Below are 12,424 nucleotides of genomic sequence, written 5' to 3'. Positions count from 1 at the left end.
AATGAGTCGTAATTGTCATTATTCTTTAATAGTGCCAAGTACTTAACCCGTTCAAAAGACTTGGTGTATAACCAGCCGTAAGCCATAGCGGGACACGCGGCGGTAAGCGAACCAAGGAAACGCGCAAAATCTCTGATTCGTATACTTTTTGTAAGCACCATATTATTTAAGCGTTTCAACAGACTCTGACGTTTACAATTAGGTAATTCCAAGGTCATTGACTCTGAATTAAGGACAAAACCTAGAAACTTACATGACGTGGAAGGTGTAAGCTTACTTTTTTTATAATTAATTACAAATCCAAGACGAGTTAAACACTCAATTGTATGATTGACGTTTTCCATACACATCTCTTCCGTATCTCCAAATAAACACAGATCATCTAGGTATCGTACAGACTTATAACCACGAGCCCTTAAGTAACCTATTACTGGCTGCAATATTTTGGTAAAAATGTATGGAGCCACAGACAAACCGAAAGGCATAGCATTAAACTCGAATAGTGAACCCTCGACAAAAAAACGTAGATGTTTTTTGTGAGAATCATGAATTGGTACTAATAAATAAGCTTCCTTCAGATCAATTGTAGCCATAAAACATCCCTTTGAAATTAGTCTAGTTGCAGTTCGAATGTCTTCCATCTTAAAGTGATCTGTATTTACGAATCTGTTTAACTTTTTGAGATTTAGTATAAAGCGCATACTGCCATCACTTTTCGGTACTAGGAAGACATCCGAAACAAATTGGCCAGTAGAAGGAAAACATTTTTTAATTGCCCCAATCTCAATAAAATGTGCTAACTCCTGTTTAATTGCAATTAGCTCATTTTTGGAAAAAAGTCTTTTTGGATAATCGCTTAGAGCTTGTTTTGGTTCAGTGATAAATGGGATCTTATATCCTGAAACAGCACGTAAAATAAAATTATCATTCGTAAGCAAACGCCATTCCGGTAAATAATGTCGCAAACGACCTGCGTGTACCTGAGACTGTAAGTCTAATTGCGGTCCCGATCCCGATAGGTTGAACGATGCGTCTGCGGCGGGTGACGTCGAGCGCGCGGTGGCGGCGGCGGCGGAGGCGGCGGGGGGTAACGTCGACCGGGCGCTCGCGTCGGTAGTTCGCGCCGCCGATTCACGAGCTGGTGCGGAGGGTAGGTCGTCGGCGGCCCACCGACACGACGCGGGTAGTATTGCCTGGCTCGTTGTTGCCGCGGTCGATAAGGCGGTGGGCCTGTCGAGTTTAACCCTGCGTTTGCAGATGTCGATGCTTGTATAAATTGACTTGTCTTCTTTATGCCCTTTGAGGTGTTTACTAAGTCGCCCAATTTGTCACCGAACAAAAAACTATCTCTTTTCCTGTCCTTAAAGGATTCAATGAGAGATTTATCAACCAGAGGTATAATGACTGATCGACGGGTGTCGGTTTCCGCATAATGAGAATCGGCGATTAGTTTGCCGGCATCATTCAAAGTAGATATCACCTCGGCAATGTCAGGGTTCTTCTTTAATAAATATGTCAGGGCCTTCCCGACAGCCGCAAGAGCTCTCCCAAGCTGATCCTGCTTACCATATAATCGCTTGTCCCGAAGGCGGCATGTCTCCACCAGCATTGCTGCTACCTCCGGGTTCAGTGTAGGAGCTTTGGCCAGAGGAACATTGCTGGGAAACAAATATTTTTTCAATAACTCCTCCCGCGTTTCCTTTTTTAAGCCGTTTATCAAAATCTGTTGGAAACGACTGGCGATGTCAGGTTGCAGGTCCACTCCAAATTCACCTTGCTCGGTTTCCGTTTCGCCAAGAGCTTTTATTAAATCTGGGTCAAAATTATCCGCGACCTCTTTATTGGCGGGAGAAACAACAGGATTGGTTTCTTCTAAAACCTCAGCATCCACATTCGTAGGACTGAGATGTTCTGTAACAATTTACGAACATAACGTAAAAATAAAAATGTAACAATTATAAAGGTCAAATGCTCGGGCGCGATGATCTCACGCGCATTAAACGGGTTACCAAATATTGCAAAAAAGAGGGTAGCCTGCAGTTGCGGTACCTATATTGCTCTCGGCAAATACCAAGCGTTATTTTTCCAAATTAACAATAAGAAAGGCAGAAAGCCTGTTCCAATATTCTTTTGAGATAGGTACATAACCCGAAGAATACAACGGGTTTAAAAATATGTATAGGACAAACATTTTTCTACCGAAGAATTCAACGGTAATAAGTCGAATACTGCAAAAGTGGCCCGTGGAATGCAACTGAATAATCATTCGCATAGATGCGTACTGTGTAGGCAATTTTTAGCCCGAAGAATACAACGGGATTTATAAATATTTAAAAATATCATTTCTTTTACCGAAGAATTCAACGGTAAAAGCAATAAAACACGGCGAGCTGAGGGGCCATAATATTAACCTTCGGGTGGCACATCTTCATCTTCACTACTGGAGCTGGAGTATATAATACGCCGACGTTTCGGTCTTCGATCCTCTTGAAACATCCGTTCGTAATCCTCCATTAGCCGGGCCCATTGTTCTTCACCGGTTTCTTCATGACGACGTCGTGACATTTTTACTTATTAAACGTAGGTAGGTTTATTTCACTTGTGCAGTCGGTGCGCACGCACAGACAAGAATGAAGCTGCTCCCGGGTGTGGCGAGTGGGGAGCATTCAATGGGAGAAAGAGACAACAATCTTGTTTTCTCTTTCTACTCTAAATACTTGTGCGTTAGGTTGCTGCATAGCTAGACAACTACCATGTAGGGGAAACTGGGGAGGGTTGATCACCCCTTTTGTTTTTTGCATACATTTTCTTAACTATTTGTAGTATTGAAAAACTTTATAGACCATACGATTCAGAATTTATCTCTTCATTAATAGTTTGAATTAGAACAGATTTGTGCAATAAATTAGACCATTATTTAATGAAAACCCATACTGTTGACTTTTACCATGTGTCCCCTATGTAAGGGAGACTTGTTTACCCCTGGTCGGGAGCCTTGATCCTAGGGGGATCAAGTGACCCTGGTTCTTGGGACACATGGTAAACAGATTTTTACCATGTCTCCCCATACCAGATTCTCATTGATTATATAACTCGGATCGCTATTAGCAATGCATCTATAATTTGTAAAATACACAGCAAACATATATATATTGCATCTTCCATGCTTTGAAGTTGTATTTCCGGTAATCAGATGTCTAAGCCGAAGGGATCAAGTCTTCCAGATTTGGGGACACTTGGTAAAAAGATTTTAAGCGGCAATGTCATATTTCGAGGGTAGTATCTACATTAATTTTTTCACTTTATCTACAGAAAATTAATATATGAACATATCAAACACATATTAATCCATAATCTTGTACTTTTAAAAAACAATGTAATCGTATTATCCATAAAACAACATAAAATAGGGAATCAATTTTTGAACCAAAAAAAAAGTTAAAAAAAAAAACAAAAATCTAAGTTATTAACATAAAATTTCTTGTAACAAGCTAAATTTTTTAAAGTTATTATGAAGGTATTTTTAGCGTCAGATACCTACAGCAATTTTAAATTTTTTACCCATCTCTGGTCGTTATTGTTTACTATAATAAATAAGTTTAGAAATTTACTGCTCACGTTTCGAGGACGGTGGTTGAGCTGCATAATCCTAAAATCCTTTCTATGGACCGTCGGTTCTATAGTACATAAGGTCGGAAAGCCATTGAAATAGCATTTCATCCATAAAAACAAATATCGCCAGTTGAAAACCAAATATCGTTATAAGTGTTGTTTGTCGACCGAGTAACATCCCCTGTGTGTAAAACGTTTAACTTGATAAACAAGACCATGTGCGGGTAGTTCGTAAAATGTTGATGTCTACTTTAGTTAGTCTTTTCAAAGGCCACGGGGATAATTCCGTTTTCGGAGTTCGGAGTCGGTTATATAATTAAAAACTGAATTATACGCCATTAAATCCCGTTTTAATAAACAATAATGAGTCAAAAACCTTGAAAGTTTAAATCAGTGTTTCTCTGGTCGTACTTTTGCGGCATGATTTACTAAAGAAAAGAAAATATTTATGATAGCTCTATGAATCATTTTGTAAGTAAATTTATTACAATGTATACTTAATCGCTTTGGGGGTGACATGATCCCGGAATCATATCTCCCCTGAAGAAAAAGACAAAGTCTCCCCATACATAGTAAGATTATAAAACGTGCCGTACTCGAAACGTGTGTTCGCGTATATCAATGTAATCCAAGTTAATCATCACTTCAATAAACAACAAATAAAATAAGCACACTTACTAACATCATTTCCATCTCATATTATAAAATAAATCCAGTTAAAGCTTACCGAAAATTGAATATAGTATGTAGAAAATCTTTCACCGTCCGCCATTTTTGAACCACTGACTTTTCTGATACAGTGCCATGACAGAACGTGAAGTTAGGAACGAATGAATGAGTGTTACCAGTGCAAAAAAATGTATCTCGTTTGGTTTGATTAAAAATGAAGTTTACCAAGTGTCCCCTAGGGATCGACCCTCCCCACCCTCACCTAAAGGATAAATCTCGGAGGCGAAGACAAGATAATCTATCTAATACCTTTAAACGAGCAATCGTTGTTTATTTATTTATTTATATATATTTCGGGGATCTCGGAAACGGCACTAACGATTTCGATGAAATTTGCTATACGGGGGTTTTCGGGGGCGAAAAATCGATCTAGCTAGGTCTTATCTCTGGAAAAACGCGTATTTTCGAGTTTTTATATGTTTTCCGAGCGAAGCTCGGTCACCCAGATATTTATTCTTATTCTTATTCTTACTTTTTGACAAACTGGTTTTAACTCTGAAACTAGGTAAAATACAAAAAAGTTTATATGATATTTTAGTCTTTAAATATGATCAGGAATATACGAGGGGTATTCAAAATATTCTCGGTATGAGAATGAAAACAAACAAGTACGAAAAGTTTGATATTTTTATTTTTCAATATACTCCCCCCCTATGTTCATACACTTAAAAGATCGATCAATTATTTTTTTTAATCCCTCGTAAAAATATTTTTTATCTTTCGTGTAAAAATGCTCCTCCACTGCCGCCTTCAATGCTTCATCGTCAGAAAATTTATTTCCACGCAGATCCTTTCTAAGATTGGGGAGCAAAAAGAAGTCGCTGGGGGCTAAGTCCGGACTATACGGTGGGTGAGTAACAGTTTTAAACCCACGTTCAACAATAGCTGCCTTGGCAATATGAGCAGTATAGACGGGGGCGTTGTCATGCAGAAGCAGAATACCTTTGGTTAACTTTCCTCGCCTCTTTTCTTTAATTACATCCTTTAATTGACGTAGAATGTTAGCGTAGTACTGTCCTGTGATATTTACACCTTTTTCTTTATAATCGATTAGTAATACTCCTTCACAATCCCAAAATATCGTGGCCATGACCTTGCCAGCTGAAGGGATGACCTTCAACTTCTTGGGATGAGCTGAACCCTTAATGTGCCACTGCATGGACTCTTGTTTACTCTCTGGGTCATAATGATGAACCCAGGTTTCATCTCCAGTAACTATTCTTTGCAGCACCTCATCAGGATTTTCACCGCACAGGTCAATAAAATCGGAACAACAAGCTACACGCATGTCTTTTTGAAGCCGAGTCAGCATTCGCGGAACCCATCTTGCACTTACTTTTGACATATTAAGATGGTCATGTATAATATCATGTACGGTACCAATAGAGAGATTGGTTACTTGTGCTATAGATTTTACCTTCACTCGACCATCTTCCAATATAAGTTTTTCCACTTTATCAATATTTTCTTGTGAAGTAGCTACTACAGGCCGGCCAGGTCTAGGGTCATCTTCAATACTCTCCCTTCCGCGTTTAAACTCGCTTGACCACTTTTGAATGGTAGATAAAGAAGGAGCAGACTCACGGTAAACACAATCCATTTCCTCTTTTATGGTTTTTTGATTTTTACCCTGTTTTGTCAAGAATTTTATCACGCATCGATGTTCTAATTTAGTTAACATTGTCAATTCGCACAGGATGTTCATGTTTGTTCAGCAATTGCAGAAAAACAAAAGACTATCTCGGTTCGAATTATACTTTTTTTTAATGTCAATGAATAAACCTTAGCGGCCAGTAACGAAAGAAATTTTAGAAGAGGTCGTAAGATATCAATACCGAGAATATTTTGAACGCCCCTCGTACATACTGTTAAAATCTCTCGAGACGTGGGCACCTGGGCACATGGTATGATTAAAAATTTTAGTCAAGATGTCGCATTGTATATATAAACAAAATTGCGAATTAATGTATTACAAGCCATTTGACACAGTGTCCGAAACAATAATACGAGTAATAAATAAAAGCATAACACAGGAAGCATAAAGCTTTATACAAAATCTTATTCAATTAGAAAGACTAATTAAACATTCCAAATAAAATAAACAATTTAAGCTTTTTAAACTCAGATCGATTCGGACACTGTGGCTAAATGTTTAAGTTTTTTAACATTGTGTTCAGCCGCATAGTGAAAATATAATGTAAGTATCTATAGATAATTTTGTGAACGTCGCCATCATTTTTATGACACAGTCATGTGAATTTAAAATAAGCACTCTTCATTTTTAATCTATTTTAGACCCCGCTTGACATTTTATTGTTATTTTTATTACTGTAGGCAAGCTGTAGGCAAACTTACGACGTTATAAGTTTATAAAAGTTTTACCAACTCTACCTAAATTAATTCGTTCAACGTTTTTAAACTTTGGGTATTGAATAGTTTAATATAATAGGTGAAATTACACACGTCTGCATTTGTACAAATTATGTTTTTCTTGTTGTTGGGCGATTCCGTGAAAATTTGTTAAATTTGTGTTTCAGAAATTTTAACAGTATCAAGTTTAATACTTACCTATTACATATTTTTTGTTTTAGGGATAAAATATAACAGTAAACGGCTGTTATATCAGGCCATTTTAAAAACTTTAAAAAATTAACTTACATGATACTTTTTTAGAACATTGCGCCAAGAAATAATAAATATATATCTAAAGACAAATAAAAAATGGACTGGCCCCTTTGGATATATCACACGTGGTGTTACTCTTGTTCAATGGATGATAAAGTTTTTTGTTAACATTTAAAAAACACCACTGACAAAATGTGTCCAACAGTTACCCAACTTTCATGGAACCACCCTGTTGATACTTCTTAATTTGTTGCCACTGACAAGTACTGGACCGCTTTTTTAGTTAGTTTCACTATCATGCTTGAGGAAAGTAATAAAATAAAGTGGCCACCCAGTACTCGCACTACATATATTTTCACAGACTAGAGCCAGAAGTGTCGCTTTCTAATGCGGCCCATGCTGAGTGCAGATACCAACCGATCCCTATCCGTTAGAATGACATGAATAATATTGTCATTCCTTATTTCATTCCATTTTTTATTATTATTTCATTTTGTTTTAGATACACAATGTCATCTTTCACCTACATAAAGACATTATTGCTGATAGTGTTTTAACGATTTTAGATAGGTAGCTAGAACCGATGATAGAGTTACGACTGTGATGCTAGTGTTTGATTTTTGCCGAATTTTCACATTCCTTTCCTTACCTGCATGACATAACGCGGCACGATGTTTGGGGTAAATAAATAATACCATTATTTTACTTCATATTTACACATGTACAATATTTTAATTAAAATAAAGATGAACATTCTTTATTTGTAATGTACCTAACGTTATATTCAGTTATCGAATAATTTCTGTCTGGCATAATCATTAATATTACCATCGAAGATCAATACCTATAGTTTATTTACAAAGTCAAGGTTAGTTTATTAATATGAGTATTACTTAACCTATGCATAAATAATTTTCATGTTTTGCGGGGTGTAGTTAGTTTTTTAATAAATGATGTAAGATCTTCTCTTATTGGCTAATATAATTGTACAGACCTACCTACTTTAGAATAAGTCATATAGATCCTTAAGTGTAGGTACCACCAACACGTAATATGTTGTGGCTTCATTTTTTACTATTGTCTAAGACAGACAAACGGATACCTAATCTTATACAGGTTAAACATATATTCCTTAATTTAAGTACGTTCCCGACCTCTTTTTTTACTTTGGAACCACAATTTCAATACACTTCGAAATAATACCTTTAATATCTACATACCGTTAAGATTTACATATAGCGATAATAAACACCAAATTTTTTATTATGTACCTACCTACTATTTTATCGTGCCTCCTAGGATAAAAATATATCATTGAATATCCATGCATCGTTATAATTATGTATACATGATGAAATATATAATTTAAATGCAATCAGAAGTCCAGTTTCACGCCCAAGTTTATTCGCAAAATGTTATTTTAATTTGAAATTGTTTTCTAGGACAACGAAATAATTGTCGCATACATTTTTATACTGATGTAAATTTTTATGAATGTGACTGATTTTGTTTTGAATACCTACTTCCAAAAGGATTGTAATGTCAGACGTAACTAATTAATATTTTTGATGGCTGTAGAGGTATACTTACGCATATTTTATACAATAAGACTGTGATAAGATGGGAAATATAAACAGTTTTATATTTCTGCTTGTTGGTGTACGATTATTCGTTATGTCTTATGTTTTCGTCAATCTTGTAATTATGCTTTCGCATTTGCAATTTCATTACATTGGTAATCATTGCGCCTACCGCGCGATAAGTGTTAAGTCCTGGAGGAAGTCTTCCACTAAATTTTGTCACAGTCACTACTATAACATACTATAACCGTCATAAATATTAGTATAGATTATGTGCCACATTTTTCAATACAGCATTATTATGAAATGATGTCAAATTCATTATGAAAAATATACGTGATATAGTTATAAAATAAAGTATGAATTCAAATATCCTTATTTTTAGACTCGAAATATATCTGCATTAGTAAAATATAGCTTAGATCAGACCTTATCAACCACACGAGGACCGAGCAGGGCTCATTAGAGCCGGCGCTGGGATATCGGATAGAAGTTGTTAATGAAAACACGTTGGGGAACCCTGGTCTAGATTTTTAGAAATAAAAGTTACACTAAGGAACTAGAAATAATAAATGCTTGTCATTATTGTGTTGCTACGTAATAAAATAAAATATTCAATGTTATTATATTCTACCTCTGCACAAAATGTTTGAGCACACATAACTTAATTTACACATGCACGCATTTATGACTTGCTTGATAATGGATACTCATGCCACCTACTCATAAGGCAGGTACTTATGGCTCTATGGCTCAATAGATCCTATTTCAACCATAGGTTCGGAGCCGTGCATAACGGTCAGCCAAATTGCTACTAGAAAAATATATTTTCGACAAGAAATTACCTTATTGTTTCATGTAGGTATACCTGTTAAAACCTTCAATCAGGCAAAATTAACATACTTTCTCCATAGTTGCGTTTTGAAGTCATGCATGGCTGACATTAACAACCACTATATTAACACAAACTCTTGTCTAAATATAATAACTAAGTATACACAGGAATTGTACGTATAAATATATAATATTATTCTGTTTTTTTTACGAATATTTTTACAGTTACGTCATTCTAAATGAAGTATCCATTGGTACTATTGGTAGCCTTTTCTTAAAGTTAAAATGTATTCAGCGCCAAGTAAACAACGATTCTACAATGTTGTATGTTTTCGTTTTGTTCCAAAATTACGCAGTTTACTTTACAAGATCAGCTATTTTTTTTAATCACTAATTCTTTGAATGAATGGAATTGTGGCCAAACTCAATTCGCACCGCCTCGCCTATTTTGATTTGGACAATGGTGAAAGTTACAAGTTTTAAAGCAAGTGTTCCTTCTTTATTAGCTCTATATTTCCTAGATTCAATTTTAACTTGATACTTTATAACTAAATTCATCATTCTGATTTAACGCTTAATTTTAACTAAGTACACGTTTTTGATCTAGGTATTAGTTAAATCGTGTAAATTAGCGAAACCTAGGTTTTTTTATATAAATAGGTAACTATAGTAATGTTACCTATTTATTGCTACAAATCACTTTAATGTATGTACCGATTGATAATAATGAAATCTCGGATCTGTAGGCTGTATTGATACTGAGTACGCTGAGATATTCGATTGACATTATTATCTTATCGGTTAGCCACCTACAACACAGCTGTAAATTTAATGATAACGCCTGCTCTAGTCACACTGTGTCAAGACTATGATTGTAATTCATAGAATTTTAACTAAATGAGAAATTAACTTAATGTATCATGGATCATGGGTAAGAGAAAAAAAATGTGTAAGCACAATGAAGGGTTCCGTCAAACGTTTGGCTATTTATTAAACTTACTTTAGGCTTGGGTTTGGCTACATGCGAAGTGTGAACATTGAAATGAAATAATGTGAACATTAATGAGCGACGTCTTCATATCTTTCGACAGCTGTCAGAGACAAATTTAGTGAACACAAAACATTAAAAATATTGAAAGCAATGTCTTCTGGAGGTTTTCTCGCTACGCTAGTTATTCTATTGTAGAATCACTGGCTTGGTTGGGAAACACAATTAAAAACCAACATTGCTTTTTGCACAAACAACCATATTATCGACTTTGAGAGTGACTGTTTCCGAAAATATTGACCATTAGTTAATTTTAATTACCTGTACTTATGTAAAAAATGTATACATTTGTGCAGTGCCTCCCTAAAAATATGTTTTCTATCAGTTGGAGTACAAAATTTTGTAGCTACCAACGAAAGATGCATCGTTTACAGTTTCTAAGTAAAAATTCTGCGACATCAAAACCCGGGGGCAGACTGAGGTAAATGTGAAAAGAACAACATGACGAAATTGTAGGGGAACCGTTCATGCGATTTTAGTTACAGAACCCTGAAAAAAGGATCATCGAAATGATGATCGTGGAACGTTGCGTGGGCGTTTTCTTTGAGAAAATACGAGCTATACTTTGAAATCCGCAACTTTCCCTTAACAAGATACTGCAGTTTCGTGTAGTTGGGTTAGGTTACAAACCGTTGCGTTTGTTTTCTCACACTCTTCTTCTCCTGCACAAATTATACGTATGTGTAGGTACAACAAATCCTTTATTACAATTATTTAATTTGTTTAAGGACCTCTGTTCAACTAATGTTATTAAACATTTAAATTTCCCAGAAAGCGATTAAGACTTTCAGCAACTCACTAAAACATAACTATGTGAAAGTAAAGTTGTGCCAAATAGCTATAATTCTGTGTTGATTTTGTAAGCTTTATATACCTACTCAAATAAGACTTTGTAAGTATATTATGATGAAATTATTATAAAATGATAATTTTATCTGACATACGAACTTTGCTTGTAATATTTTTTTAGCTTAAAGCTTGCTAAGTATTACGTTTTGTTTGTAATAATTGATTAATTTTATCTTGTAATTACAATTCATTTAATATGTGTTAAGAAATAGGAGCATAGTATGTTTTTTTATTGTGGTATAAAATAAATATACATGTCAAGTTAAGAATAAATACTTTCATTTCATCAACAGCTTCTTATCAAATCTGATCCTTATATAGACGTTGACCATATTTAAAGGCAAACTAAGAAGAGTGCGCCTTGTTTGAACTTGAACCCGAGGGCCCCGGACACAGGAACACACGCTCGACGCTGCCGCCGAGCGCCATGTGCCCTACTTATGGAAAACAAAATCCAGCAATGCCTCGGCCACGGAGCGTGCGTTCCGTGGCCCTTGGGTAAGTTCACTAACAAATCATTTTATTCTCTAAAACCGAATTCACGTTTGTCTGTCGTGTTGTATTGTGTTGTGTCGCGACGGTTCTGGCCTCGAATGTCCAATTCCTTAAATGTCCATTTTCCTCGAATGTCTAATTTCTCGAAGGTCCAATTCCCGGAATGTCCATTAGCTCGAAGGTCCAATTCCCGGAATGTCCATTTGCTCGAAGGTCCAATTCCTTAAATGTCCATTTTCTTCGAATGTCTAATTCCCGAATGTCCGTTTATCGAATGTCCAATTCCCTGAATGTCCATATCACCATGGAAATAGATCTACGGCTACAACAACGGGTACTGGGTTTCACGGAGTCGGATCGGACGTAGTGCGAAACTGCTCTAATGGTACCGTTTCAAAAATATACCTAGTATTGAATTTTATTCATTTGTGTACCAACGGATACCTTTTTAGTTGATACCTTTATTTTACTTACCGTAAAACTTACTTTCGCGGGAAGAGGTGGGTTATGGATGGGGAGAGAAGGTTTGAGAGGGGGGTGAGAAAGGATTTTAAGGCTACTGCTACAAAAATAATGTATTCCAATTTAAAATGGAGCTATAGTAATACGCATAATAAAAAAACATCGATCCAACAATCTTCCAAAATCACCT

The 12,424-nt window shown here is 35.8% G+C and overlaps 1 protein-coding gene across 1 annotated transcript; it reads right to left on the bottom strand.

Moving 5' to 3' along the window:
- Window positions 1–562: 562 nt before the first annotated feature.
- LOC134661827 (uncharacterized) lies at window positions 563–2,570 on the bottom strand. Its single transcript, XM_063518022.1, has 2 exons — window positions 2,409–2,570; window positions 563–1,917 (listed from the first exon to the last, which is right to left on the bottom strand). Exons 1-2 carry the CDS (start codon window positions 2,563–2,565, stop codon window positions 995–997), a joined length of 1,080 nt encoding a protein of 359 aa, XP_063374092.1. The 5' UTR covers window positions 2,566–2,570; the 3' UTR covers window positions 563–994.
- Between the last annotated feature and the right edge of the window lie 9,854 nt (window positions 2,571–12,424).

The sequence above is a fragment of the Cydia amplana genome, chromosome Z, assembly GCF_948474715.1.
Source record: "Cydia amplana chromosome Z, ilCydAmpl1.1, whole genome shotgun sequence".
Classification (NCBI taxonomy): Eukaryota; Metazoa; Arthropoda; class Insecta; order Lepidoptera; family Tortricidae; genus Cydia; species Cydia amplana.
This window is presented reverse-complemented; position numbering and strand designations above follow the sequence as displayed.

What these genes read in the sequence shown, in the direction of transcription:
- LOC134661827 (XM_063518022.1), bottom strand. Translation starts at nt 2,565, where the DNA reads ATGTCACGACGTCGTCATGAAGAAACCGGTGAAGAACAATGGGCCCGG. An exon ending in AGATGTGCCACCCGAAGGTT is followed by an intron (nt 1,918 to 2,408) that starts AATATTATGGCC and finishes GTTCGTAAATTG; the next exon opens with TTACAGAACATCTCAGTCCT.